This window comes from Aythya ferina, assembly GCF_964211825.1.
Source record: "Aythya ferina genome assembly, chromosome: 9".
NCBI lineage: Eukaryota > Metazoa > Chordata > Aves > Anseriformes > Anatidae > Aythya > Aythya ferina.
In genome coordinates, this window is record NC_140305.1 from 19,081,251 (window position 1) to 19,107,995 (window position 26,745).

Genomic DNA, 26,745 nt, shown 5'->3' on the forward strand with positions numbered 1-26,745 from the left:
TGGGGTCCCCCATTTTGTGGGGTTCTCCCGGGGGGCTTCAGGCAGGCTCTGGCTGCCCTTTTGGGGACAGGGCGAGCCCCGGGGGGGTCTCAGCGCCACGGGGGGCGACGGGGACCAGCAGCACGGTGCCTTCCAGCCCCTCTGGGTTGGGGGCAGCCCCCCCTTGACACACGGCTCTGGGGGGGGGCTCGGGCGCTGCCCACCCTCCATCCCCCCGCCCCCGCCGCAGGACTACAACTCCCAGCAGGCACCGCGCGGAGCCGCCCGCCCCCGCCGCCCGCCCTGCCCTCGGCGCATGCGCGCTGGCGGCGGGGCGCGGGCGGGGCATGCGCGGCGGCGGCTCTGCAGTGATAGGGGGGGCGCTGAGGAGAGAGGGGGGGGGGCGGCGGCCGCCATCTTGGGCGGCAGAGCGGCGGGCGGGCGGCGGCAGGTGAGGGGGCTCCGCGCCGGTGCTCCGCGCTCTGCCGGGGCCGAGCCGCTCGCTTCTCCCCCCCTGGGCGGCTTCTCTGCACCGGGGAGGCTCGCTGCATCGCCCGGGGCCGGGGGGTGGCTGGAGGATGGTGGGTGGCGGCTCCCTCAGCGCCCGTCGGGGGTGGGGGGCTGCGGGCCCGCGGCGCTGACAGGAGCTGAGGGGGGTTCGGGGGGGGGTTCAGGGGGGTCTGGGGGCGCCCCCCGGGCGGGCTGTGCCCTGGGGGAGGATGGCGGGGCTCCCCCGAGAGGGCTCTCTGTCAGCGAGGGGCTGCGCCGTGACCCCGGCCTCGCCAGCCTGGATCCGCTTTTTGCCCGTTTTTTGCCTTTTTTTTGAATTATTTTTGGCTGCGCGGGGGCGTCTGGTGGCTGCGCTGCGGTGGTCGGGCCGGGCTGGGTGCGGGTGGGGATGGAGGAGCCGTGAGAGGCTCGGGCAGCCCGAGCAAAGGGCTGGGGCCGGGGCCGGGGCTGGGCAGGGATTTCCCTCAGGTTTCTCCACACGAATTAGCTGGGGCACGGCTCCCAGCCTCTGCCTTCCTCTGTGGAGAGCCCACCGAGTGGGCCCCGCTCCAGCAGCTCCCCCGCTGCCTCCCCACATCCTTTCTTCCCTTCCCTGGGCTTTGGAGGCTGCAGGAAAGGCAGTCTCTGTTTATCGTCCGCTGCAGCTGATTTCTCTCCCCGGTAGGAAATGCCTCTCTTCATCTCGCCTTCTCCCTCTCAGCTGCGCGCTTCCGAGAGCTGTTCCCTGCTTGCTTTAGTATGACAAAGCTGCTGGGAAGTTTTCGCCTGCGGCTGCCAAAATCTGAGCCTGGAACTTTCCCAGATAGGCACGTCTGGATGGTTTTGGCGGCTCGCAGGTCTGGGCGTTATGGATTTCTAACCCCATCTGGGCTCCTGTGGGCACGATGCTTGTTGGGCGATGTGAATGCTGTCAGAACGGTGCTTACTGCTTTTTTTCTCTAGTAAAAGCTGGGCTCGTCCCTGTGAGTTTTGCTTGCAGGGACAACCTCCAGCCTGATGAGATGCTGCCAAGCTGCCTGTTTCCATATTTTCCCTGTCAGAGGGGAGGCATCGTTTCTACTCTGTAGGAAGTGCCATGTTACTGACATCTAGTGACAAGGTACCCGGCGTTCTTTGGGCTGCGGGCTGGCCATATTTCCTTCCAGGGAGAGCATTTGAGATAGCCTTGAAGGGTATTATGGCTGGCTTTTCCCCTCCTCCTGAGATAACACAATTTTAGTCTTTTAAGTCTTGAGGCTGCAAAGAATTGCATCTCCAGTTTTTTGAAGCACAGATGACAGGAAATGCTCTCTGGGGGTTGATAATATCTTGGCTTCTCTTTTCAAGGAATGGGAACAATCAGTGAACAAAATTCCTTTCTGTAAAGAAACTTCATGTGACTGACCCTAGTTAAACTTTTCTTGGCATTATCACTTGGCGCAGGGATGCGACAAGGCTATCTAGTGCAGCACAGCGCCTTCCATCAGTTTGCTGAGTTTATAATGACAAAGGCTGTTAGTGGTGTATTTTAAAGATGTTCTTAGGCGTGGATGCAAGGATGGCCAGAAATGCAGCCTAAGGTGCCAGCATATAGCAGGTAGAGTCAGCTGCTTTCCTCTAGAGGATGACCTGCAGAACGAAAAGCTGTGAATAAGCAATGTTATTTTGATCTCAGCAGGTTGGCAGCTTAGCTAGGAGCTTGCAGGCTGAGGCGCAGAATGTGGAAGGCAGTTACCTGCCCCACAGGAACAGCAGAAAGAGGTATGTTGGCAGGTCGAGGCACCTAGGCTGTTGGGCTGTGGTGAACTACAGCTCATATCTGCAGCCTTTTCAGTTAGAAGATGAATGGAACAGAAGCCACTGCTCAGACTTCTAGAATGGAAACTGCTTCAGACTGACTTTAAAACTGCCTTGGAACAAAGCCACTAGAGGTGGAAGAAGTAATTGTGGCTGTTCAGATAAAGCTGGACTCCAGTAAGGCAGAGGGGTGCGTTAAACACAGTTTCGGTGACATTAAGGGAGCTGGCCACGTTTCCCTCTGTCAGGGTTTCTCTCGCTGCCCACCAGACTGCCTGCGTGCTGCATGGCACCCAGAAGCAGGCTGTAGGAGGACAGCCTGGTAGGAGCTGAACGTGCTTCTCTCGCTGCCCACCGGTTGTGGGGATTTATGGGATTGGGTTTAAAATAGGAACAGTTCCTCTGAATCTGATGGGTTTATCTCAGTAGCTCTTTAGCTCACGGTATGCCTCTTAATTAAATCACGCAGCCTGTCTTCCCCAGGATGAAGTGATTGCAGCTACTCTTTAAAACCAGGCGCAGCCAGTGGCCTCCTGGAAGGTGGCTAATGCAGCCCTCTGAGCAAAGCTTAGGCGCTCGGATTAGCTGCTGGGGTGGTGACATCGATGTAAGCCTTAAGCCTCTGGTTTGATAACACCACTGCCAGCCTGGCGGGATCGGCTTCCTAAGGAACTCCAGTTTGCCCGAGCATCCTGGCTAATCCCCCTCCTGCTTCAACTGCTGTCACTTGTCCAAGGCCGTAGTGGCTTGGGAATGCGGAAATGGTTGCAGTTGACTTGCCCTCAGTCCTCTGGGTGAGCGCTGGCTTCTTCCTGGCTGCGAGCTGAGGCAGCTAATGTACCTTGAACTGCTTAGTTGGGTAAGCTCATTAATGCACAGCGGGCTTACTTGCTGGTAAGTCAGAACCCAAACTTTCTTTTAATAGACTGCTAAAGGGGTTGGTTGTTTTACACCAGCTTATTGACTGACTTGTGATTGCTGCTCCCCAGCCATGCTGTGTAGGGAAGAGAAATAAGCATCGTGTAGAGGAATAAGCGTTGTCCTCTGCTCTCCTTCAAGCTGAGTGGTGGCTGTGCTGGGAGGAAACTTCTCACCCTGCAGTGGCAGTGACACAGCCCGGAGTGGCTGGGTCCTGAGCAAAGTCCCTTGGGTCTTGGTGAGAGTACCAAACGCACAGGGACATGAATACAGCTGGTCCTAAAGGTGTGCTTTAAAATGGATGGAGAGCTCAGCGGGTGCTGACTGTGCTGAAGGGAACCTGTTGGGGTGTTGCAGACAGCTGCGTTCGCTCTTTCCTGTAGCAAAAATACCAATAGATGCTCACGTTGCATGGTGGCTGCGTACTGCTACAGGACTCCAGGCTGTAGGCAAGCTGCTAGTGACGTGTTTCCTCCAGCCAGTGCCTCATTCTTTTAGGGCTAGAGCAAGCATCTCTTGCCTGGACATGAGGCTGCAGTTTCTGTAGGTGTGTTGCCTCATTCCACTGTAAAAAACTGAGTAGCCATTTGCTATTTTTCCTGAGCAGTGAGTTGGAGCAGATCAGCTTTTTAATGCTCAGTTCTGCAAGTACAGTTACAAAAGGCAGACAGCTGTGCTCAAGGTCTGCAGTGTGGGTTGAAGCTAGCGCTGTTCTGCTGGTGCAGGAAGGATTGATGGGCTCTGTGGTGTCACTTCAACACTTCAGGTTTTGGGACATCACTTGTTTGAATGTCTGTGTACATCTGGGATTTAGGCTGGAACTCAAGCTTGTCCTTCGTACCCTAATGATCGATGACCACGGTACTGAAGTGGTGCTTCTCTTACTGCTGGGTTCTTGGGCAGAGAGAAAATGCAAGGCCTACACACTGGACAAGGACTGGAGAAATGATCCTTCCTCCATGTCATGTTTCCAGAATCATTGGGGGAAAAAACTGCTGCAGAGGGAACAAACCATGCTTGTCAGTCCCTTCCCCACACCTGCCTTCTTTAGTCTACGAAGGCTCTGTGCCGTATGTTCACTTCTACAACTCTACTAAGTTGGAATCCGAGCAAAGGCTGGGCCCCTGGTGTGCTGAGGAGGGAATTAACCAAACCCTGCTCGCTGAGCACCGGGTTAGTGCATCCCCCTGGGCAGCTCCCAGCCCAGCAGCAGGATGTGGCCGCGCTGAGCCTGCTCTCCTGGCCGCACACACACATTCCTAACGCGTGGCACGGTGCAGGTCTGCAAGGGCAAAGTCTGACGGCTTTCAAAAAGGGACTGGCTGTAGGTCAGACCCAATAAACAGCGTTTTCCGTCTGTGATAACCATCTCTGATACCATCTGTGGTAGACACAAGCCTTTTTGAGGTACCGTGCTTTTATTGCGTTTTGCCTTCTCCCTTGGTCACGGTCTGTAGCTGGCTGGCTGCTGGGGCTCGGTCTGACATATCATGGAGTTTTGAGAGAGGAACACTCCCTAAAGCACATCCCCACGTGGCATGAGCAGTGATGGTTGGAGAAGAGGACGTTTGTTTCTCTTCACAGGTTGCATATCTCCATGTCAGTCACTGTGGGTCCAGCTAATCCTGCTTCTAAGTTAAGCAGCTACTGAAATGTGTTCAAATCCACATCCCAGAGATTTTTTCATGTTCCTTTTTTGTTGTAGGCTGTCCTAAGGCTGTAAGTTCTTCACAGTTGCCGAAAAGTTGTGTTTTGGTGCTGTCACTTTCACTTGAGTGGAGAAGCTTTTCCATGTAGCCTTAACTCCTTGTGTGTTTATAAGCGTGTTCAAGTATGTGGTCTGTCCACGATGCTCCTCAGGATGCTTCTGCCTTCTATTTATGGGTTGGAATGGAAGCGTACTGGAATGTGAGTGCTTGGCAGCAGGGCAGGGAGCCTGCTGGCCTTAGGTATTCGTAGGAGCGGCGTTCAGAGGTCTGGTCTCCTACCCTGGTGGCTGGCTGCTCAAAGAATGAAGAGGCTGTTGGGAGAGGACCGTTGTTCCTAAATTAAGGTGATTACTCACCAACGGGTGCAAATTGAGTATTCAAACGGATCTTCTCTGCACCAGAAGTAGAATAAATCCATAGCTGGGAAACAAGGCTGTAGGTAGCAGCGTGGAGCGAGTCACCATGTGTTTGAGCCTGTGAAGCTGAAGGAACGTAGCTGCACGAGGCTGAAAATGCAGCTGGCAGACCAATAAGCCAAAGGCTTCAGCTAGTCACCTTGGCTTCCAGGCAGTTAAAAAGTGATGGGCTTTGCTCTTAAACTGTCTTGCAATGAGCCATTAGCCTGAGGAAACTCAAAACAACGCAGGGCGATCTCCCGAGGAAAGGCTGGCTGTGGAGAGGAGCTGAGTGAGTCATAGAAAGCTGATTGAGCAAGCCTGTTACTGGGAAGCTTTCTGAGTCACGTCGCTTGTGCACAGCGAGCAGATGAACCCAGCTTCGTGGTGGCTTTCTTATTCTGGGGCCTTCTGGTTCCAACAGCCGTGAGTCACCGAATGTCAGTCTCAGATTAATCTGAGAGCTGTTCCCTGCAGTTCTTAACCATTGCAAGCACTGGGCTCTTCTCAGACCAGCGTTGGAAACAAAAACTCTTCATTATCCTAAAACGTGGGGATGATCTTACCAGGTCAGAAGTGCCCCACTAAAAACTCATTCTAGCTGCCGTGTAACCTTGAAGTGGTTCAAACCAGCATCTATGAGACTCATAGTGGAACACAAAGGAGAGGATCAAAACAAAGCAAGCTTATTTTCACTGCAGCAGCTTCAAGGAGAGCCATTGTCATCTTAAAGAGCCCTTCTCTTTGCTAAGCTTTAAGCAACTTTCTCGTGCATGGTGCTCTTTGTGTAGCTTTCTTCTCATCGGTTCATATATCCTTGGGCTAGTCGTTCCACCTCTTGAGTTTTCCAGCTGGGTATGCGGTCTGATTAGCTGATGGAAGTAGCTCTAGTGGGGAGGGAATGAAATGTTGGGCTTGCTAAGAAGCCTGGAATATTGTCGTGTTTCCTGAACCTCCATGGATGGGTTGGTGAGGGCTGGGTGAAAGGACGGCACCGCTGCATCAAACTGAGCTTGCTGTCAGTTGTGCTGACGTGCTTGTGCTGTTGATGCTTGTGACATTTAGAGCTCTTTGAGATGAGACTGTAAAAGGCAAGCAGAGCAAGGAAGACCTGCTTATAATTGTGTCGGGTACCTTGTGCACCTGAGACATCTTCGGTTCCTGATGCCATTAGATGGGACTGCAGCAAGAGATTTATGCTCTGTGTGTCTTTGAAGTGCTGAAGACAGCTTGTGTATGGCAGATACAGCTGGGTTTGTTATCTAAACACCTTCATGGATGCACTGTCCCCAGCCCACGTGACTTTACTCAGCACTTGGAAGCTTGTTAACAGTTGTCTGACTAATTGATTTAGGTGAATTGCACATAAATGTGGATTTGGGCTCAGTCTGTAGAGCTGTAGGATTGCAGGTTCTCCAGGCTTGAGGAGAATCCTATGGAGGCAAGCTGCTACTGCATGTAAAATAATGCCTGTGAGCATCTCCCAGGTACATTTATGCTGGCAGGCTGCCGTTGTAAAACCAGCTGGCAGAGCAGTCCTGATTCTTTGGCTAAATCAGGCTGGGGAGCAAAGGCAAACCCTGCTTCACCTGTGACATGGGCAGTCATCTTGAAGACTGAATTCAGTGTGATCTGGGAGTTACACTGAGTTTTTTTTTTTTCCTTTAAAAAGTCAAGCACTAAAAACAGAGATCAAAGCAGGATTGTTATATTATCTATACCATGGTTTGTTTACATCTCCAGTAATGTTTGGTTTTGAATTTCCTTCCAGAAGGAGAACTTTGAGAGGAAGGCACTGAGAAAGACCAAAGCTTAGAGTGGCTTCCTTGTGAAGAGCAGCTGAGTAAGGTGGGAACGTACTGTTCTGGGAAGGAGTCAGCGAAGGCAATAGAGAAGTTCTGTGCAGTCCCAAGTGGCCTGGAAGGAGAGCATGAGGGCTAGTGCTTCACCTCTTGTCCCTGTACACAAAGTAGAGGCTGTTAAAGCTGGGGGAGGAAAAGAAAAAGCAAATTTTATTTTTTTATTTTTTTAAAAAAGGGTTTCTTTACATAACGTGTTTTTGCCATGGGATGCTGCTGAAGCACAGATTTAAGACAAGGCTGGGCAAATACTCTTAAAAAGAGCCCTTGGGTGTCCTTAAATAAACATGCCATTGCTGGGGGATCTGCTGGGGAGTATTTCCTGACCTGTGCCTCCTGTTATCTCTGTCCCTTTATTGCCAGCACCAGAGGCAAGATACTGGGCCGACAGAACTGCAGTGGGAACCAACCTGGCTCTTACCCTACCTAGTGCAGTTTGCTTGCTTAGGAGCTGACTGCACGTGGAAAGTTCCAAGCCCAACTCCAGCTCTCAGTATGCTTGTATGATGAAGCAGCCTGGTGTTTGTGTGTGTTAACAAAGAACTTTTGAGACTAAAAACATTTGGATCACTCTGTATCTACTCTTCATCTAACATGCAGTTGGCTCTGCTGCCTGGTATTGTGATGCAGTTAAAAATTATGACATATCTGGCTGTAACTTATTACAGAACATGTTCTAACCTAGAGTATAAGAGAGGATAACCTCATTATCTCTATCACCATTGAAAATACCTGGGTTTTCCAGAGAAGGCTTTAATTTTTCAGCAAGAAGCTTGATCAGCAATCTGTTTTTATAGAACTGTAGCAAATAACTAAACCAAAGCGCTTTCAGGAAGCAGTTGTCATGCTAGCACAATGCTCTGTCTTGTATGCCGTGTCTGATCCTGTTGCTCATCAAAGCAGATGTTTCCCTTATGCTAAAAATAGAACAAATAAGTTAAGCAGCATTAAAGCCCAAGAGGGAGATTACTTTTTTAAAGACTAGGATGTGCTTTCTAGGAATCTTCTGGAAAGGTTTTGTAGGATTCGCACCATCCGGCTTTGGCCAGTTGCATAAGCTTCCAGGAAACCATTCTGTACAATGTAAGCGTGAAGGAAGATGCAAGAACTGCTTCACGTTTGGTAGCAGTGGTCCGTATCCAAATTTGGAAGCCACCACTGCAGCAGTCTGAGAAAGATGTCCTTGTCTCTTGTCTGAGATGGAAAAGAAAGAAATAATTAGGAAAGAATTTCTTAGAGCAGGCAATAAGTTGCATTCACTGTCTTAACGGTTCCTGTTTTCATCGTTTGGCCCGTGTGAATGGCCTTTCAAATGGCTGCTGAATTAGAGCAGCAGCATCTGCCAGGCTTGTTGGGCATCTGTTCAAATAGATGTTGGTCTTTTGGGTTCCTGCCCTGTGCCCTGCCCTTCAGTAGTCTTCTGTGTGCCTGCTAGGGCTGTGAGTTTGTGTGGGTAGCTGTGGGTCTGTGACGCAGCCACTTCCTTCAACTCGACAGCCTGGTCTCATTCTGTTGGCCAACTGGGTTGTCTTTTGTCTTCTGGCATGGAGATGTGAACCTTGCTGTGTGTGTAGCCTCATTCTCCCATGTGGGGCACTGAGAAGCTTCAGAAGGCTTTTGCTCTGTAATTCCATGGGAGTCTCAGGCCCCTATGTTAAGAGGTTTGGTTTCTGCATGATGGTACAAGAGACTTGTCCTGGAAGCAGGTGGGATGTATCCTAAAGTTAGCAGTCACTAACAGAACTATATATGTTGTTTCTAGGTGAGGTTTCAGAACTTGGCAATATTAAGACAAGCATCCAAGAGTTAACGTGTAACCAGTGCGTTAAGGTCCTAGGATAACTGTTTCACTAGTGCAAAAATAGTCTTCAAAGTTATTTTTAAAACTTTCCTGTGTTAGGTGGAGTCTGAGGCCATCAAAAATTGGTGATGACAGTGACGTGAAGCCACTGACAAGTGGCAGGAGGCAGCCTGATAATAGCCAGAGACACAGCCAGCAAAATGTGGGAGGAAAAGCCAGGAAGCTCACTGCTGAGTTTTGGGAAAACTGCACCTCAGTTTCTCGCTATTTTGACTTGGTGACTATTTCTGGTGTTTTCTTTCCTTGTAATGAGCAGAAGCAGCCATCTGGAAGCTGAAGACCAGTAGCACAGACATGTATGTGTAAGGCTGCTCTCTGAGGGCTCGTTAGGCATAGCTGAAAATGTAGCTGTTGGTGTGAAGAGTAATGAAAGGGAAAGGTTTATGGTCTTCCTGAAATTAAAAGTAGTGGCTGCACTATCAAAAAAAACCTTCTTTTAGTGCAGAGCTTGTGTCTACAATGCCACCTTCAGATAGGCAGCTGCTGAAGTTTCTTGAACGTAACCGTTAGGAGATAGTTCCTCAGGCTTCTCTGCTGGAAGTCCTTCTGACCCTCCGTGTGTGTTGCTCTTCTATTATTTTTCTGACCTTTGAGATGAGCCGAGGCAAGGTCACTCCAACTTGCTTTGTGCTGTCCCCGCACAAAGGCGTATCGCTTCGCTCTCAGCTGTTTTAGGCTCGCCTGTCCCTATCCTTCCTGCCCACCCCAGACAAATGGGTGTAGGCTAATCTCCCCAGCAGCACTGCGGAGGTGGTTGGTTATCTACTGCTCTCCAGTGCTGAAGCTGAGAGAAGCACCTATGGTGGTTCCCAGACCTGGGGACAAGCCTTGCCCTATCTTGTTTGTGGTGCTCTTCTCTGGGCTAAGCAGGCCAAACACTGGCTTGAATGGGTGTTATGGCTTGGACTGAGGGGAAGTAGGAGTGTGGGTGACTGCAGGAGGGGGATCTGGTTAAAAAGCTGTATATTTATTTAAATAAAAAATCTGCCTCAACAATGTCTATCAGTTTTGAAGCTCTTTTCAAACCAGTCTCTGCAGAAAGATGGGTTTAAGGGGGTAACATCTAAGACACTAGTCCCCAGTTAAAGTGGCTCACGGTTGAGATCTGCTCCAGTGGCACCTGGTGGCCAGGCCACTCTGTTTTGGCTCTGAAGCTAGCTTTTTGTACCTAGTTATCAATACAGCTCATTACTGCTAGGCAGCTGTGGTCCCAAGCAGGAGTGTTGAACTTTGTCAAGATGCTGCTTAAATAATCATTATCTGTAGACTTCCTGGTTGAAAAGATATTTAGGAGCATTCCTCTTGATTGCTCCTCATCCAGCAGGCTGAATTACTGGAGCAACGAGATCACTGGCTGCTGCCCTGGAATCCATTATCTCCTTAAGTTAAGCAGCCTTCCTAGCAGGCAGTAATCAACCAAGGTGGACCTGCTGCTAATAACACCCCGCCATGCAGTGATCTGATTTGTGTGGCAGTCACAGTGGGGATGCACGCTTTATAGGAGAAGTAAAGGCTCTCCGATTTCCTTGCAGTTCCAGGTCTGGTTTTCCTCATGTTCAGGGGAGAGGCCAGGCACTTCCAGTTCTTGAGCCTTGATGTGTCCGTGCTGATGGATGAATGTGAAGTTAGTCTGCACAAAAAGTAGAGTTAGCCTATACAAAAAGTATAACCTCAAATGTTAACAGTAAGGCTACTTCCTTCCTCTCCAGAGTAAAACGCTTTTGGATAGCCCTGTGTAAGGAGCTCTGTATTCCTCCTGCAAGCGTGAGGCAGGCACTGAGCATCAAGCTGCCCTGCTGGGCCTCAGCCCTGGCCTGGCCTGGCGTAACGATATAAACTAATGAGGGAGCTGGCAACATCAGACCTTCAATGATATCTCTGGGTGTGCTCTCCACTCATCTTTCCCTGCAGTCTGCTGGAGTTCATTACTCCTGTGGCATCGAGGTGTGAGCTGTCAGGTCCTCACCACTGCAGGCACTGTATGAAGTGCTTTCTGTGGAGGTGTGTGACAAAAGCTCTCGGTGCCCTGGCTGGATGTCAGCCTGTGCCTGCTGTACTGTTCGTTGCAGCCTAACGTGTGTGCTCTCTTGCTTCAGGTCTTAAGCAACATGGGAAGAGAAGACTAAAGTTCCACCATGATCGGAGGCTTATTCATCTATAATCACAAAGGAGAGGTTTTAATCTCTCGAGTCTACCGGGATGACATCGGGTAAGTGCTTCCATTGCATCCGTGGTCTTTGCATTTCTGTCTCACTGTGGTGCAGACGACAACCCAGAGCTGCTTTGTTCTGCATTAGCTGTGCATGCATGTAAGACTGCAACTCAACTTGCTGCTCTAGGCCTAGTTAAGAAAGAGCTAAGTTCTTACTAAGCCCAGATCACCTACAGATGGTAGTAAAGGACAACCTGCAGGCAAAGCTAGGACTTCCTTTTGGATGGTAGAGATCTGGGTGTTTTTCCAAACGCTTCACCAATGTGGACTGCCACTGTAGAAGTCTACCAGCCTAATGTAATCATTAAAACGTTACAGGAGGAGTCATGTGGGAACTGTCTGCCATGCATTGTGACCAGGGCTCTGATCTAGTTTCAAACACAGATGACGAGTATCAAGTACAGGCATACAGAAGACTGCCTCTGGTCTTTGCTTGCAGTGTCAAAGTGCCAGTAACCACCTCTGTGCACTTAACATTCTCTGCCCCAACCTTGTATGTCAGCCTTGTAAGTAAAAAAGCTTACACCTATGGGATAATTCAAGTTGTGGGATCTCTGAAAGCCTTCAGTAGGTATAGGTATGTTGCACTTCACACAAGTGTTCTGTTACTCACTTAGACTAGGTATGTACCATTCTTAAACTGCTAGTTCCCAAAAGGAACCCTGTGAGAACTGGGGTTTTTTGAGCAGTGGGTAGTGCTTTAAGGAGCCTGTTAAGTGATGCTGCTGCTTGGACTGAAAGCCTTAAGTGGCTTTCTCACACAGCAGGGCTGTTACTGGTGGTTATCATTAGTGTTAGGCATTAGGTGGAAGCTAGTAATTGAAGTTAGCATGAAGTTAAAATGCAGCTAATGGAAGCAGGGTCACTGTAAGCAGGGTCAAAGTGCAAGAGATACTTTTGCCCAGTTTAGGAAAAATATATTTTTACAAGGTCTTCAAAATAAATAATGGTAGGATGTGCTGTGAGATAACTTGTTGCCATGAATTGCAATAAACAATCAAGACAGTCTGAAGGCAAACTGCTCTAGTCTCAAGAGAGCTTCCCTTCCCTTCCGGACATGGATTGTCTAGTGGAGGCTAAAAATGGTGTAGAACTAGCAGCTTGCCAAGGCTTTCACAGCTTCATTGAAGGAGTAGCAGTGGTCAACAGTGCCTGTAATAAGCTCACTAGGTGATACCTTAACTCTCTCTTGTTCTAAGTGGAGTAAAGTAGCAGTTGTGAGAATGGCCAAACTATCCCAGATCTTCCACGTGGCGCTGAGCCAAGGAAGCTTTGTACTTTTGTACTTCTGAAGCAGAAAACTGCTGGCTGTGAAGTTCTGCCTCTTCTCTACTGTAGTAATTCTTTCAGTCTTTTGAATGTCGGCTAGCTGAAGGTCTTCAGAGCAATTCATGTGCCAGAGCTGACTTGGAAATTCCTCTAATTAATGAATAGTGCGGTGATCAAACCAAACGAGGTTGGATTACTGATAAAATTTGAGAACATTGTCTCTAGCTCCACATACAATGTTGCTGCAGTTCCTGGCAATAAGATTTTGTTGTGGCACGTAGATTGCACCGTGCTTGAACTGATGCTTATTCAAGAAGGGCCTCTTAATTTAAAGGGCCTTCTGGCCATAGAGATGTAAACTGGAGAGTGAAATAGTTCTTCTAATGTAATGATCTTCCACTGCTTTTATCTTGGCTCATCCCTCTTGTGAAGTGACTGAGTCGTTCAGCAAGTAATGAAGTACTTCTTACTGGCTGGCCAGGCAAAACTAGAAAATTGGATTTCCTGCTTGATCCAATCTTCACTTTGCCTTTTGGAAAAAAGGTGCCAAAGATTCAAATGTTCTCTAGAACTTCAGGAGTTAGTGTTGCCTTGAATAAAATCCTTTGTTCAATTTCTGTGGGTGTCTCAGTGTCAGTCTTGTGATAAGTGGAGCTGGTGCTGGCTATTAATGGAGCTTGCTCCCAAGGTGTTGGATTCCTTCTGAAACCTGGCTTACATTTTTTGGATATGTAACCTTATAAAACAAGTTGTCTTAGAACAGCTATGTCTTGTAATCAAGTAACTGAGAATCTTCAGCTCTATAGCAAGTAAAGTAGGTAGCTGTTACTTCCTGTTGGGAATGCTAGCATCAGTACCAGGTGTACTTGAGAGCTCTGAGCACCCTAACTTCCAGAGAGGTAGGGAAAGGAACGGCCTTTCCCTGCAGCTTGTACTCTCCTCTGTAGGAGTTCCATCTCAAAACAATGAGTCAATAGATTTCTGGAACACTTGAGTCTTTAATCCAGGTAGATCTGAAGTGCAGGGAATTGAGCCCATCTAGCTTGTTGGGAGGTAGGCAGAGTGGGAAATGAGCATAGCTGCTGCCTGTCTTCATGGGGATTTGGAGTGATTGACCTGTAAGGCTTCCTTGGCCTTGGCACTTCCCTTTGGTGTCTTGAAGCCTCAGGGGGAGGCTTGGGAGAGTTTATCACAGTTGGGAGAGATTAAAAGCCATTTCTGGTAATGAGAACCTCTCCTCTTGCACAGTTTAAGGATCTAAATTAGCACATACTAGCTCAAATGTTAATGAGAAAAGTGGCAGTCAATGAAGCAACACTTCCCTTGACTGGTAAAGGCAGAAAACAGTCCCCACAGAACTTGGACTTCCTTTGCTTGCAACTTAGAAGAATGGCTTTAGTGCATGTAGTGCATCTGTCTATACAGCAGCTAGCTGCATGCATAAGCAGCCTCTTAAAAATATAAGCAAAGCACTATGCATTTAACTCAGGATACTGTGGAGGGCTCCACTGTGACCTTAAGTGCCTTGTTCTTCAGTGATGTAGTCACTGGGAGAACCTACCTGCATTTAAAAATGTAGCTACTCAATTATTTATTTTTTTTTTTAAAAAAAACTATTTGAAACAGAGCAGCTTACATGATGAACTGCATGCACTTTAACTGGGGTAGGCGTTTTGTTTCTGAGCTTCTAAGACATCACTTCTGCTTCATAGCTCTTGATCATTATGGAAAAAGTGCAAGCTGGATAGAGCAGTGCCTGAAGCTGCAGGACGTGCCATCTCTCTCCAGATGTGCTGAAGCTCTGTCAAACTCGGTGTTTTTCCTGTTGGCTGGACCAGGCCAGAAAGCAGCAGCCCAAACAGCCTCAAATGAGAGCGCTGCCATAGCAGTGCCCGCTCAGACTTGCAGCCCTGTGGTGAGGGAAGAAGAAAAGGGGTACTCTGCGGTCCCCAGGCTGTGCCTCAGATTGAGGGTTTCTTTCTTTTTTTTCCCCCACTGAGGCCTGCCACGTGTGTTAGCAGAGCAGCGTGGATACCAATGATGTGATGTGGCTCCCACTCATCTGGACTAAACACCCAATTAGTCCTGAAATTCCAAAGAAGCCCGGTCTCAACACTGGCGATCTGACCATGGCATGTCAGCGCTGTGCCTTGCGAGGGCTCCATTGCTGCCACAGCTTGTTACTTTCCAGCCAGGCCTACCTGGGCCTTTTTGCGCCCCGGAGCAGGGGGAGGGGGTGCTGTTTGGTCTCTCCTTATCTCTTTGGATTCATTGTGCCTTGTGTGTGTGTTTCTAACCCTTTCTCTTGTTGCTGTCACTCCTCCTTTCTCCGCTGGCGCCATTTCTGTCCATCCCATCTCATTGGCTGCTGTAGCAATAGGTAAGAGACGCGGGTAGGCCATGACCGGCACTGCACAGCGGGCAACTGGTGTGCTGGAAAAGCTTCACTCACCTGAGGCTTCTCCTCTAGCGTGCACCAGTCTGACTGCTGGCTCTGCTGCTAGCCCTAGTGGGTAGAACTCGAGGCCGGGAGGGCTGATGCTCCAGAACAAGCTGAGCTTTCCTCGTGAGGCTTACTGAAGGGGAGGAGTGGGACTTCTAGATATTATTATTTTACAGTAGAATAATTACTTATGGAAAAAACGAGGTAGAAATCAAATAGTGATTTAACTCACAAGCCTTCTGGAGCAATAAAACCTGGGAAGTATTTGAAGGCCAGAATTTTGCTTATGGGGGAGGGTGTTTACTGATGAGGCTTCTACATGTCTACCCAGACCTTCAAGGAAAAAAACACCTGCCATGGCAGCACACGTTCCCCTGAATATCCTTTGTTTTCAAACTGTCTGCTGGACTGTTGACAACCCTCAGTGCTTATGAACATTTGTATGCCTTTATCCTTGCTTGCAAGGATGTGACTGCTGTCTGCTCTCAAACACAGTTCTGCATATTCCTTGCCATGGGGCCTTGACACTGCAGCGAGGAGCCCCCCTGTTCTGCATAGTCTTAAGGAAGGGTATGGGTAATAAAGCACAATTAGATGTGTCTTGGCTTGGTAGGTAGACTACTGCTCGAAGTCTCAGTTCTGTAATATAAATCCATCAGTTCTACTTGCTGTGGTCTTAGTATCGGTGGATTTTGACTTAATTTGGGGAGTTTATCTTGACTTGTAGCTGCAGGATGAGAAAGTGTGGAAGAGGTTGGAAACCAGGATGTCATGGGGAGATCAGTGTTTTATTTAGGAGGGATTTGTTCCCTGTCACTAGTGTATAGATAGTGAAACAAGTTTGGATTAAAGATGTTAGCAGCTAGGAGAAACTCATGCAGCACATTTTCTGCCCTGCAGAACTTCTTTCCCATTGTAAATAGTACTGGATCTTCCAGTGCACGTAGTGTGTTGCTACTCGCATGTGGCAGCATGGGCACCCCAATTCTGTCTGCCAGAGACCTGCTCTGAAGCATAGCAGGCTTGAGAGGACATATAACTGGAAAGCCCAAAATGTTCCCAATCCTGCTCGCTGCTTTTAGCCTGCCCTCCGGGGTGCTTAGGGAAATGGAGGTGAGATGAGTCTAAACTGAAACTGCCTTTCATGGCGTACCCAGGCACTGCCATCCATCAGGTGACCTGGGTAGGTTTTGCTGCCTTTTCCTCAGCGGTATATTTGGGGGGAACAGCCATTAAAGAATATAACGGGAGACTGCAGATTTGTTTTGGGGCAGGGGTATGAAGGCTTAGGCACGCAGGGCAGGTAGTAACTAGCAGTTTGGTTAGAACATGTGCCCCAGAGCCTGTTCTAGTGTTCATTCCTGGCTATGGTAATCAGGAGTGCTAGCAGAATAAACTGAAAGGAATTTTCCTTTGTCATCTGACTCCACGTGGAGGTTAGCTTGCTTCTCTTTCTGCCTGCAGTTAGAATTGCCCTGTAGTCCAAAGGTCCACAGAGACTGGTAACTCCTCTCCCGGAGTTTGTGCAGGATTTAACATCCACCTCTGCTCAGAGCCTTCGGTTGTCCCTCTTGGCTGTGACATCCCAGGCGCCCTTCCTAAGCGAGCTGGGTGTGTTTAGTTCACCTCAGTAATCACATAAGCAGAGCTGTACGGTGAATTTGTTTTTGTAGACGCTGTGCTAACTCTCCTTTGGTGGTGGTCTTGTAGGCGGAATGCCGTGGACGCCTTCCGCGTCAATGTCATCCACGCCCGGCAGCAGGTGCGCTCGCCTGTCACCAACATCGCCCGCACGAGCTTCTTCCACGTCAAGCGTTCCAACATCTGGCTGGCTGCTGTCACCAAGCAGAATGTCAACGCCGCCATGGTGTTCGAGTTTCTTTACAAGATGTGTGACGTGATGACCGCCTACTTCGGGAAGATCAGCGAGGAGAACATAAAGAACAACTTTGTGCTGATTTATGAGCTGCTGGATGGTGAGATGCTTCCCTTCTAATCTGCTGCGTGGTATTGCACTTGGTCGTTCTGTAGCTGTTAGCTTAGAAACCAGCAAATTGATCGCTCTGGACAGCTGTCCATCACTCTTTCTGTCCAAAATACTATACAGGGAAGTCAGTTTAGTCTAGCAAGTCTGTTTCTAAAGAATACTCCAGCCTCTTGTCCAGAGGCTTAATATATGAGCAAGTTATTGCACAGACATTGCTTTCCTTACAGCAATGGTTAATGTGGCTGCTGTGTTTATATGTTGCAGCTCTGGCTTGTGGCTGTGAGCTAACCATCTTTTAATCTCCTGTAGAAATCCTGGACTTTGGCTATCCTCAAAACTCTGAAACGGGGGCCCTGAAGACCTTCATCACTCAGCAAGGCATCAAGAGTCAGGTAACCAGAGGGGTCTGGGGTACAGCACTGCTCTGCTAGTTCAGCTTGTTCAAGAAAGCACGGTCTTAATGATGCAACTAACCACTTGACCTGTGCTGGGTGAAAATGCCTGGGTATTCTGAGAACTCCATGGCTGGGAGGTAGCTCAGTGTCACCTCATTCTAGATGTCTCTGTGCTTGTGTGACCTCCCTGGCATTTGGTAAGGTGTGGGAGGAAAGGCCCTGTGTTAGGGTGGTGCTAGTCCCTTGCATGTAAACGATCGCTGCCTTCAGGTGCTGGTGTGTGTCAGCTTGTGGCAGAGAATAAACACATCTGCCTGCTGAACCAGAAATAGCTGTCCTGTGTGTGAATCTCACTGAGCAGGTCTGTTCTCTGCCTGCCTTCAGTGCTTTGAGCTGTCAGGCTTTCGTGCCTTCCTTGTAATGAAGTATTCTTCAGCCTTCTGAATCTTGCCAGCAGTCAGGAAACTGACATTATTCTGTTGCTGCCTGTGACATCTTTGCAGATCAGCAGACGCATCAGTATGGTCTGGGCTTTCTCATGTTAGAGATGAAATTCTCTATGGCACATTCAGTATAGCAGTAACCCTTGCAACAAAGTTCATATAGAGATAGAAGATAAAGCACACTTGGGGGAAAAAGACAGTTGAATTAGGCTGTTCTTGGGAATGTTTTTCAAACTAGTTCTAATCCTACACCAGGCTAATCCTCAAAACTAGTCCACAAAATAGTTACTGCTTCTTGTGTCTCTGAGGGATATTGCTTACCTTGTCCCTCTAACGTAGCTGTTTAGCTCCTAATGAGGACTTTGGTGAGAGGAGTGAGTTTTAGGCTATGTAGCAGGTGAGTCAGGAGAAAAGCTGGGAGTCAGTCTGTGATGAAGCTGTCTGCAAAAGAGAAGAGGTCTGGGTGAAACTTTGTACCCAAGGTACAAACAGAAGTACTAAGCAAGGGTTTGCCTGGAGACTGTTCTTTTTAAGGATGAGCAGAGGTTAGAGTCTCTGGAGGCTCTGTTCTAGCTCCTTTCATTAACACTGACTTCCTAAGGACTCCTTTTAATCTACTAGTGGCAAGCCTAGCTGCATCTCAGGAGTAAGGGGAAGAGAAAAGCTGCCCCGAGCAACATTTTCTGCTACAAGCAGCAGTGTTTTGCAAGAGGGCACGCGCATATCAGTGGCCAGATGTGAGTGCATCCGGTCTGCGTCCCCCATCCCGAGCTTTAATGTAAATCACTTTGGCCTTCTGCAGTCTGACATTCTGGGCAGTCAGCACTCCAGATAGCTGAGTCAGCTCCTGTTCCTAGGAAAACTTAAAACTAACCACCACCCTCACTTCCTTCCCTACCTCTTTTTTCGTGTTTTTGACTGTTTTAACAAACTCTTACACCGCTTGTGTGCGAACTACTGTCACAGCACCTTACCTCATTCAACAACAGGTTTAGTCCTTCCCTTTCAAACAGGAGTTCTGGTCTACAGCCATTCATAAGTAACAGCTCATGGTTATTGTGCTCTGTGTGGGAGTTTTTTGCATCCCAGTTCAAAGAAGAGCAGAAGTGATCCTTTCCACACGTGGTACTGCAGGGGAAACAACTGAAACAGTAATTTCTGTATTTCCTGGTTTGCCCTTTAAGCTGGTTCTTCTAGCCTCAAACTCTCCCTTCACTTACTACCATCTTCTGACAGATACCTTGGGCTGAAATGTGGGGCTGGGTCATCTGTCAACCTTGTTCCATTGTCCCTGCCTCGTTTATGGGGGTGCTTCCCTTGAGCTTTGTGTCCTGCTGACTTTAAGGAACAAAACCTGCAGTTAGGGCAGAATTTCACAACTCAACTTTTTGACTTTGTTCTCAGTGAGGAATTTGAGGTGTTCTGAGCTGCTGCCCTCTGAATGCCCACCCTGTGTGGCTCCAGTGGTCTTGCCAGGGTTGGTAACCTTGGGATATAAGATCTGCTTTGTTTTTGAAAGATAGTCCAATATTGCTGCATTCTTTGCCAAGAAAAGTACCGTTGTCCTCTGGGAATGGGGTGGTGCAGCACACTAGAGATTTTAAAAGGTGCAGCATGGTTTTACCATGATACCTTCCATGATACTAGTCAAACAGCAGGGCTGCAGGCCATGCTGATCTCCTGTAACAGAGCTGATGCAGGCATTGCCTCAGATCTCTTCCTCCAGGAGAGGCTAAACCTGCTCTTAAAGCTCAGGGTGGAGCCATGCTCTGTGTGCTCGGTTCTGTCTGTAGCTGCTATCTGCATCTGTCCAGGCTTCACCAACTAACAGCACGTTGTCACTTTCATCCTCTCCAAGTGCTTTCTGTGAGTGTGATTTTTAACTCTTAATTACAGCATTTCCCCAAGCCTTAGACATACCGTAATGCTAAAATGCTGGTGTTACTTGCTGAAGGTGGGAAGAGGCTACCAACTGCTGCCTGAGCCTAGGAAACCTGCTGGTAGCTGTCTGCCTTTAGCCTAGGAACTGTGCTCGCTGCTGAGTAGTCAGGAGGTTGAATATTCCTGTCCCAGTTGAGCTGGCTTCTTCCAGCTCAGGCAAGCTCCTGGTTCTGAGAAATTTCAGACCCAGGGTACCTTCGATCCATCTTGAAGGGCATGAAGCATTGAACAAGGCAGATAAGGACATTGTGCGGGTTTTTTTTGGTGGGACAGAGGAGTATTTTGTACTGCACTGAGCGCTTATCTCCTCAGTTTCCAGTGGAGTATGAATGCCCTGCCTCTTTGCTATGATAATGGCTTTGCTCAAGGAGCCACCAACTCTGTGGCAAGAACATGTGTGAAACAAAGCCCCTGTGCTGTCTCTAAGCTGAGATCGAGTACTGCCACCCTGTGGGCCCAGGGCAAGGCTGCTGGGGCAGGACCCACCTTGGTGCTCTGCAGCCACCCTAGTGGAAGAGACGGGATTAGCAAGGGCACAACTCCTTACAGGACCCAGTTTTATTAAAACATCTTTATTATCGCAGTCCTGGGTGCTGTGCACTTCTCATAGACCGGGTATCTGTGGCACAGTAAACATCCAGGGCTTGCTTTAGGAATGGCAGCATGTGGAGTTGGCTCTGCACAGCACCATTATTGGGAGTGGTATTTGGCACATCTGTTGCTCCCTCTGCCCTGCCTTGTATTTGGGGGGGAGTGGGCTGAAGTTTGAGAAGCCATTTCGCTGCTGGGCTTTCTGAGCTGAAGGTCAGAGCCCCTCATCTTGTTTGTACTGATCAGCTACTTAATTAGTAATGAGCTGGCCTGCTTTGTTCCTGCCCTGAGATAGCCTTAAGCCTAACCTGCCTCTTTCTCCCTTCCTCCTTTTTCTTGCTACTGACCTGCTTGCCTGTCTAACCCTGTGTGCGCCACACTTGCTGCTATACATCTCCTTCACTTTCTGCGTGACTGGACCCCGCCTGTAGCACCAGGTAGGAACCTCCCAGTGCCTCTCTACACCGTGCTCCCAGGAGTTTTAGAGGATGGACACTTAGATTCATTCAAAGTTAATGTTGGTGCACAACCGATGCCCCAGTGGCATGCTAATGACTGCAGTCATTACGAAGCAGCCCCTGGTGACCAGCTCCAGCTGCTTCACGGCCCTAGGGTCTCGCGTTGGATAAAGGTGTGAGCTGGCCTGTCAGCTGCCTAACGCATGGGTTGGTGTGACATTCTGTCAGACGTGATTTGAATGTCATCAGCAGAGCTTGTGTCTCCCCACACCTAAACGTAGCCTAAAGGACTCGCTAATGAAATAAAGACAGCGGGAAAGCTGCTTCCATGATCAGTGCCTAGTTAGGCATACAATTTGCTGAGGAGGGAACGCTTCTGTGACCAAATCATGAGGTGTATGATGATACTTAAAATTTAAATATCAAAAGCAGTTGTGCACAGTAATTAGCAAACATTTGCTCTTTGGTCTAGATAAAGTTTTCTTAGTCCTTCAGTGTATCTAGAGATTTAAGATGTCATTTCTTCCCTTCAGACTAAGGAAGAGCAGTCCCAGATCACCAGCCAGGTGACTGGACAGATTGGATGGAGACGTGAAGGGATCAAGTACCGTCGCAATGAACTCTTTCTTGATGTGCTGGAGAGTGTGAATCTCTTGATGTCCCCCCAGGGTAAGTGGGAGGTGTTGAGCTGGCATCCTTTTTCCCATCAAGGTTTGTTAGTGGGGACTTGCCTAAGTGTGCTAACTCTGCTCTTCTCTACTCCAGGTCAGGTTTTGAGTGCCCATGTCTCTGGCAGAGTGGTGATGAAGAGTTATCTGAGTGGGATGCCAGAGTGCAAGTTTGGCATGAATGACAAGATTGTCATTGAAAAACAGGGTAAAGGGACTGCAGATGAAACGGGGAAAAGGTAAGAGGACTTGGGGTAAAAGCCACTTGCCACTAGGGACCCTTACGGAAGGGCAGCGCTTGGTAGCTTTTTCTGATCTGACAGAAGCAGCTCATCTCTTCTTCCCTTCAGCTACTACTGCTGATTTTTCTCTGGGTAGGTCAGCTGTCATGCGAGCTACCAGCCTGAGGGCCTCGGTATGGAAGGCTTCTCCATAGCAGGGCTGGTGTGAGCAGGTGGAATGTCATTTTTGGTGTCTGACTTCACATCTATACAGAAACAAGTGTCAGGAGCTGCGAGGTTCTCTGGGCTATCATCTTTAAGGTTCAAATATGGTGTTAAGTGTGGAGTTCTTGCAGCTGGAAACGCTTCTCCAAGATGGATTCTCCCAGAATTTGTAGCAGTTCTAGTCAGCGTGGAGACTTGTTCATAGGTTGCAGTGGTAACAGTGTTCCCTGGGAGCAGTGAAGGGACCCCTCTGACCGTAGCCTTTCCTACCCAGACTGTTCTTGCACACTAGGCTGGTGGGCAGGCTAATACTGCATAAGCCCCTGCTGCTGGCATACGGGTGGCTGCGTGGACTGGCAGCTCGTCCCTTTTGGGAGCCCAGCTGCCTTCCTTCCTGGCTGTGCCTCAGCCAGTACCAACCCTGATGATGAAGATAGGTCTTAAGCCCTTTCCAGCCTTCCTGCTTGGGATGAAGAGAGAAAAGCAAAGGGACTGCCACTTTTTTCCCCACTAACTGTTTGTGACTCAGCTGTTTCTTCTTTTTTTTTTTTTGCTGACCCCTCAGTGAATTGGGAAGGTAGATAACCTGCTTCAGCTGTGTGCACTCTGCTCTCCCCCTGTCTCTTGCTTTGTGTGACCTGTGCATGTAACTCAGACCTCAGACACTTTCCGTGATGGTTCCTGTAAATGGAGCTGCGCTGCTATTTGCCTCATCTCTCAGAACCAAGCCAAGAGCTATCACTTCACTGTCACCTTTAAGCTGTCTTTCTAGAACATGAATCTAGCTAACAAAATGGATGAGCCTCAGCTAGGGGAAATACCCTAGTGGGAATATCATCTGCGTAGGCCTCTGAAGAGTCAGCAGTGCTGTCCCAGAGTTTGCATACTGTGAGTGCTCTCACCTGTAAAAGTGTTACCTTTTTGAGTTACAGGAGCAGGATGGACGTGGCTTCTTTCTGGAGCTGCCTGCATTGCATAGGCTCTCTCTGCACATCCGTGTGGTTACCCTGTTGCTCGTAGCAGTTGAGGCAACCTAGAAATTGCCATACTACATTGCAGCACCTCTTCTGTATGCTCCCTCTCCTGTTGCTACCTAATTCTCTTTTTCTGGTCCCTCTCAGTAGCTGAAGGGAGTTCTTAGCTAACTTTAGGACCTGTCCCCTAGGATATCTTCCTTGCTGCTAGAACCCAGCACAAGCTGGGTGCTGTCAGGCTAGGCTCGTGCACCTAAATGTACAGATGGTATCTGGGGAGATTTTTGTGGCGTGGTATTCTGGTCCTCGGCAAGTCAGTTACTGTGCTGGCCTGAGGACAAAGCTTCTGTCTGGTATCAAACCAGCTGCTAGCACTGTGGAAAGCAACATCTCTGAAGAGATTTCTGAAAAGGAAGACCCAAAACTTAGCATTTCCTAGCTGCGTGGCAGTGGGATAGCTTTGTGGACAGGAAAGTGTTCTCCCCTTTGAACTGCGCTGCGAGGTGACCTGGGTTAGCAGAGCTGCCCTTGCAGTACCGAGGTGCTGCTGGCAGGCAGACCCCAGCACGGTGTTCCTCTGGCTGCGACAGGAGGGTCGCATCTCTGGGGAGAGGAGGGAGAGAAAGAATTCTTTTAAACAAATGTCTTGAAATACGACCTTGGCAGTGGTGAAGCGAGGGAAGTTTGAGCCAGGAGGCCGCTGTCCCCTGAATCTCTCTCCCTGCCTCCCCATTTCCTGGACACCTGCACTGGCACCGTGCTCTGTAGAATAGTTTCTGCCTGAGCAGACTCTGCACTACGGGCTGCAGCTTGCACTTGTTGAACTTCGAGCACTTGTTTAACTCTGCCTTGTGTTTCAGCGGCAAACAGTCAATCGCCATTGACGACTGCACTTTCCACCAGTGCGTGAGGCTCAGCAAATTTGATTCTGAGAGGAGCATCAGCTTCATTCCACCAGACGGAGAGTTTGAGCTCATGAGGTATGGTGTGGGGGTTGAGCAGGCTGGTGTTGGCGTCTGTGCGTGCTCCTGCATTGTGCTTGTCTCCTTTCTGTGGAGTGGAATCTGTAGATTGTCCCACAAATCCTTTTACAGATGTGGTAGAAACCTAGCTGCATGGTTGTCTTTTCGGGCCTGTTAGCCTGCTTGATCTGGATTTTGTTTCAAGTTCTTAAAACTGGCATCCATGAGCGGGGTCACTTGGCAGGAACCTGACACAAAACTTGGACTGAAGAAGTTATTACTGCCCTAGGGCAGCGCAGATCTGACTGCTGCTTCCTTCCTGGCTGGTACTTCTAGGTTGTTCCCTAAGCAAAGAGTCTGTCTCCTTAGGAAGGTGGTACAATTTGAGAACCAAAGGGAGTTAACTCCTTGGAGTTTGATGTTGCTTTTGTGCCTGCAGATACCGAACCACTAAGGACATCATCCTTCCCTTCCGGGTGATACCCCTGGTGCGGGAGGTGGGCCGGACCAAGCTGGAAGTGAAGGTGGTGATAAAATCAAATTTCAAGCCTTCCTTGCTGGCTCAGAAGATAGAGGTAAGCTGTGGCATATTATCTCTCTACTTATGTCCCCTGCTGTGCTGTCCTTGCGAACGAGCCCTCAGGCTTGTACAGGCCCAAAGTGAACTGAATGCCTCGCAGATGTGGTGTTGCTGCCCTGTAGAAGGGAAATGCCACGCAGGGGGAAAGTGGAAGCTATTTTCAGTTGCACAGTCACCCTTGGCAGATTCTAAAACACCCTTGTGGATTCTGAAAATGTTTGAGTCTTTACTTCAAAGCAAGAAATTAGAGTTAGACAAGATGCCTCATGGTAGCTGCTGATTTCTGGGGCCCTGATATGGAGACAGAAGGGCAGCTGCTGTCCCAGACCCCCGGCCTGACATAGGAGGAGGCAGTTTTCCTGTGAGATGGCACAGAGTGCCCTGGCTGCAGTCTCAGTTTCCCTTCTCACCACGTTCTGCCTTCCAGGTCCGGATCCCAACACCCCTCAACACCAGTGGAGTGCAAGTCATCTGCATGAAAGGGAAGGCGAAGTACAAGGCCAGTGAGAATGCCATTGTGTGGAAGTAAGTGAGCGTGCTGGGGGGCAGGGTCTGGGGAGGCAGGAGTGTTCAGTGCTCCTGGCTGCACCGAGCACCTGTAGGGGTGGGGAGATTAAATTTGGGCACCTCCTCACTTCTGGGTGTTCTCTGGTAGGATAAAACGTATGGCTGGAATGAAGGAATCCCAGATCAGTGCAGAGATCGAGCTGCTGCCCACTAATGACAAGAAGAAGTGGGCTCGGCCCCCTATCTCCATGAACTTTGAGGTGAGTCTCTGCTTGCCTTCTGCGGGCAGTTAACCTTAGAGAAGCTCTGTCAGGCCAGTCCCTTCTGCCCTCACGGGAACTGCACAGTTATGAGTATTCTCTGTCCCATGCTGCTGTGTGGCTCTGCCTTATGTAAGCCAGCCAGGTGGCAAAGCTAATGGGGAAAAAAATCACCTTTAAAGCCCCTGGAGTCTGTCACCAAGCATGGTGACAACGGGGAGGGGAATGGTGGCTCCTGGTGTCTGTTTTGGGCTGTTGGGTACGGAGTGCATCCTAGCCCTCTGTTCCAATGTTCTCCGCTGCCTTTCCCTTTCCCAACAGGTCCCGTTTGCGCCCTCTGGGCTGAAGGTGCGTTACCTGAAAGTCTTTGAGCCAAAGCTGAACTACAGTGACCACGACGTGATCAAATGGGTGAGGTACATCGGCAGGAGTGGGATCTACGAGACCAGATGCTAGCCCCGAGGGGCTGGCAGGCTCCCTCTTCTCCAAGCCATCCTCCGCGTCTCCTCAGTCTTCAAGTACATTCAGAGAACATCGGCCTGGCCCCTCTACGCAGATCGAAAGCCCCTGGGGCTCACCTTGGGAGCGGACTTGCCTGCCCGTGCTTGGTTTCCACCCGCGCCGCAGCTGAAGTTCAGAACCCGGTCTCGTGCAGGGCTGCGGCCAGCCTCCTGCTCCCCGTCCCAGGGTGGGGAAGGGCTAGTCTAACTCCCCTCCTCTCGTGATCTTTCTAGGGAACGTCCACCATTAAACTTCTCTTCTGTTGGTGTCTCACTACTTGCATCATATCCTAGTATTTTTGAAGTTCTTGTGCATATGTACTCGTAGAATAGACCTAAACATAGACTGGACAAATCTTGAGTTGAAGTTACCCTGGCTTCTGTACTAGCTATTGCTGTTGTGGTAGATGTTGCTGGCCAGTCTGAGATGCCTGAGGTGGTGAGTTTTTGTTGGGCTTCCACCCGAGGAGATGGTGGGCTCGCCGCATCTCACCACCTTCCTCCTTCTTGCAAAGTCTTCAGTATCGAGTCCTGCTGTGGGAAGGTTTGTGACCAAAACACGAGGAGGGTTTAGACTCTTGCTGGTGTGTACGTGGGTGGCACAGCATTTCGGGTCCTGAGAGCACTTACCCTCTACCTGCTGCTGGCTCGAGCCAGTCTTTCCTTTCCAAACCAATTGGAAATTCGTTGGAAATTTCCTTTCCAAACTAATTGGATCTGTCCCGGGCTCCTTTCCAAATGTCCTGGAGCCCTGGGGAGCGTGGCTCAGCTGAGCTCTGCCAGGATGCGACCGGGGGCTGCCCTCTGGGATCGAAAAACGCACTCGCCAGTAAGCCCCGTGCCCCAGCCCGCCCTCTCCGCACTTCTACCGACCGCTTCTGGGCCATAGGAATGCTGCTGCCGCCCACCGTCCCGCTTCTGGTAGTGTGGTCTCCATTTTGTACACCCTGTGATTTGTCCAGCGCTCAACCTAATAAACGATGTAGAACCGAGACGGCTCTGCGTGCTGCTGGGGGGGCTCTGGGGAACACGGGGGGGAGGAGGAGGAGTGATGGGGACGGGTTGAACCCACCCTAAATGCCCCCTGTCCCCTGGGAGCGTT

The 26,745-nt window shown here is 49.5% G+C and overlaps 1 protein-coding gene across 5 annotated transcripts; it reads left to right on the forward strand.

Annotated features, from left to right (window-relative positions):
- Positions 1–354: 354 nt before the first annotated feature.
- AP2M1 (adaptor related protein complex 2 subunit mu 1) lies at positions 355–26,635 on the forward strand. Of its 5 annotated transcripts, none has more exons than XM_084528900.1 (11): positions 355–430; positions 11,104–11,216; positions 16,642–16,907; positions 17,228–17,310; positions 21,280–21,415; positions 21,512–21,653; positions 23,695–23,814; positions 24,236–24,371; positions 24,804–24,901; positions 25,032–25,143; positions 25,465–26,635. In XM_084528900.1, exons 2-11 carry the CDS (start codon positions 11,143–11,145, stop codon positions 25,597–25,599), a joined length of 1,302 nt encoding a protein of 433 aa, XP_084385026.1. In that variant the 5' UTR covers positions 355–430; positions 11,104–11,142; the 3' UTR covers positions 25,600–26,635. The 5 variants fall into 5 exon arrangements, with proteins under 5 accessions (XP_084385026.1, XP_084385029.1, XP_084385030.1 ...); XM_084528903.1 differs by lacking the exon at positions 355–430 and adding an exon at positions 502–560; XM_084528904.1 differs by lacking the exon at positions 355–430 and adding an exon at positions 1,147–1,325.
- Positions 26,636–26,745: the final 110 nt, after the last annotated feature.

What these genes read in the sequence shown, in the direction of transcription:
- AP2M1 (XM_084528900.1), top strand. Translation starts at nt 11,143, where the DNA reads ATGATCGGAGGCTTATTCATCTATAATCACAAAGGAGAGGTTTTAATC. An exon ending in GATTTATGAGCTGCTGGATG is followed by an intron (nt 16,908 to 17,227) that starts GTGAGATGCTTC and finishes AATCTCCTGTAG; the next exon opens with AAATCCTGGACTTTGGCTAT. An exon ending in GGAGAGTTTGAGCTCATGAG is followed by an intron (nt 23,815 to 24,235) that starts GTATGGTGTGGG and finishes TTGTGCCTGCAG; the next exon opens with ATACCGAACCACTAAGGACA.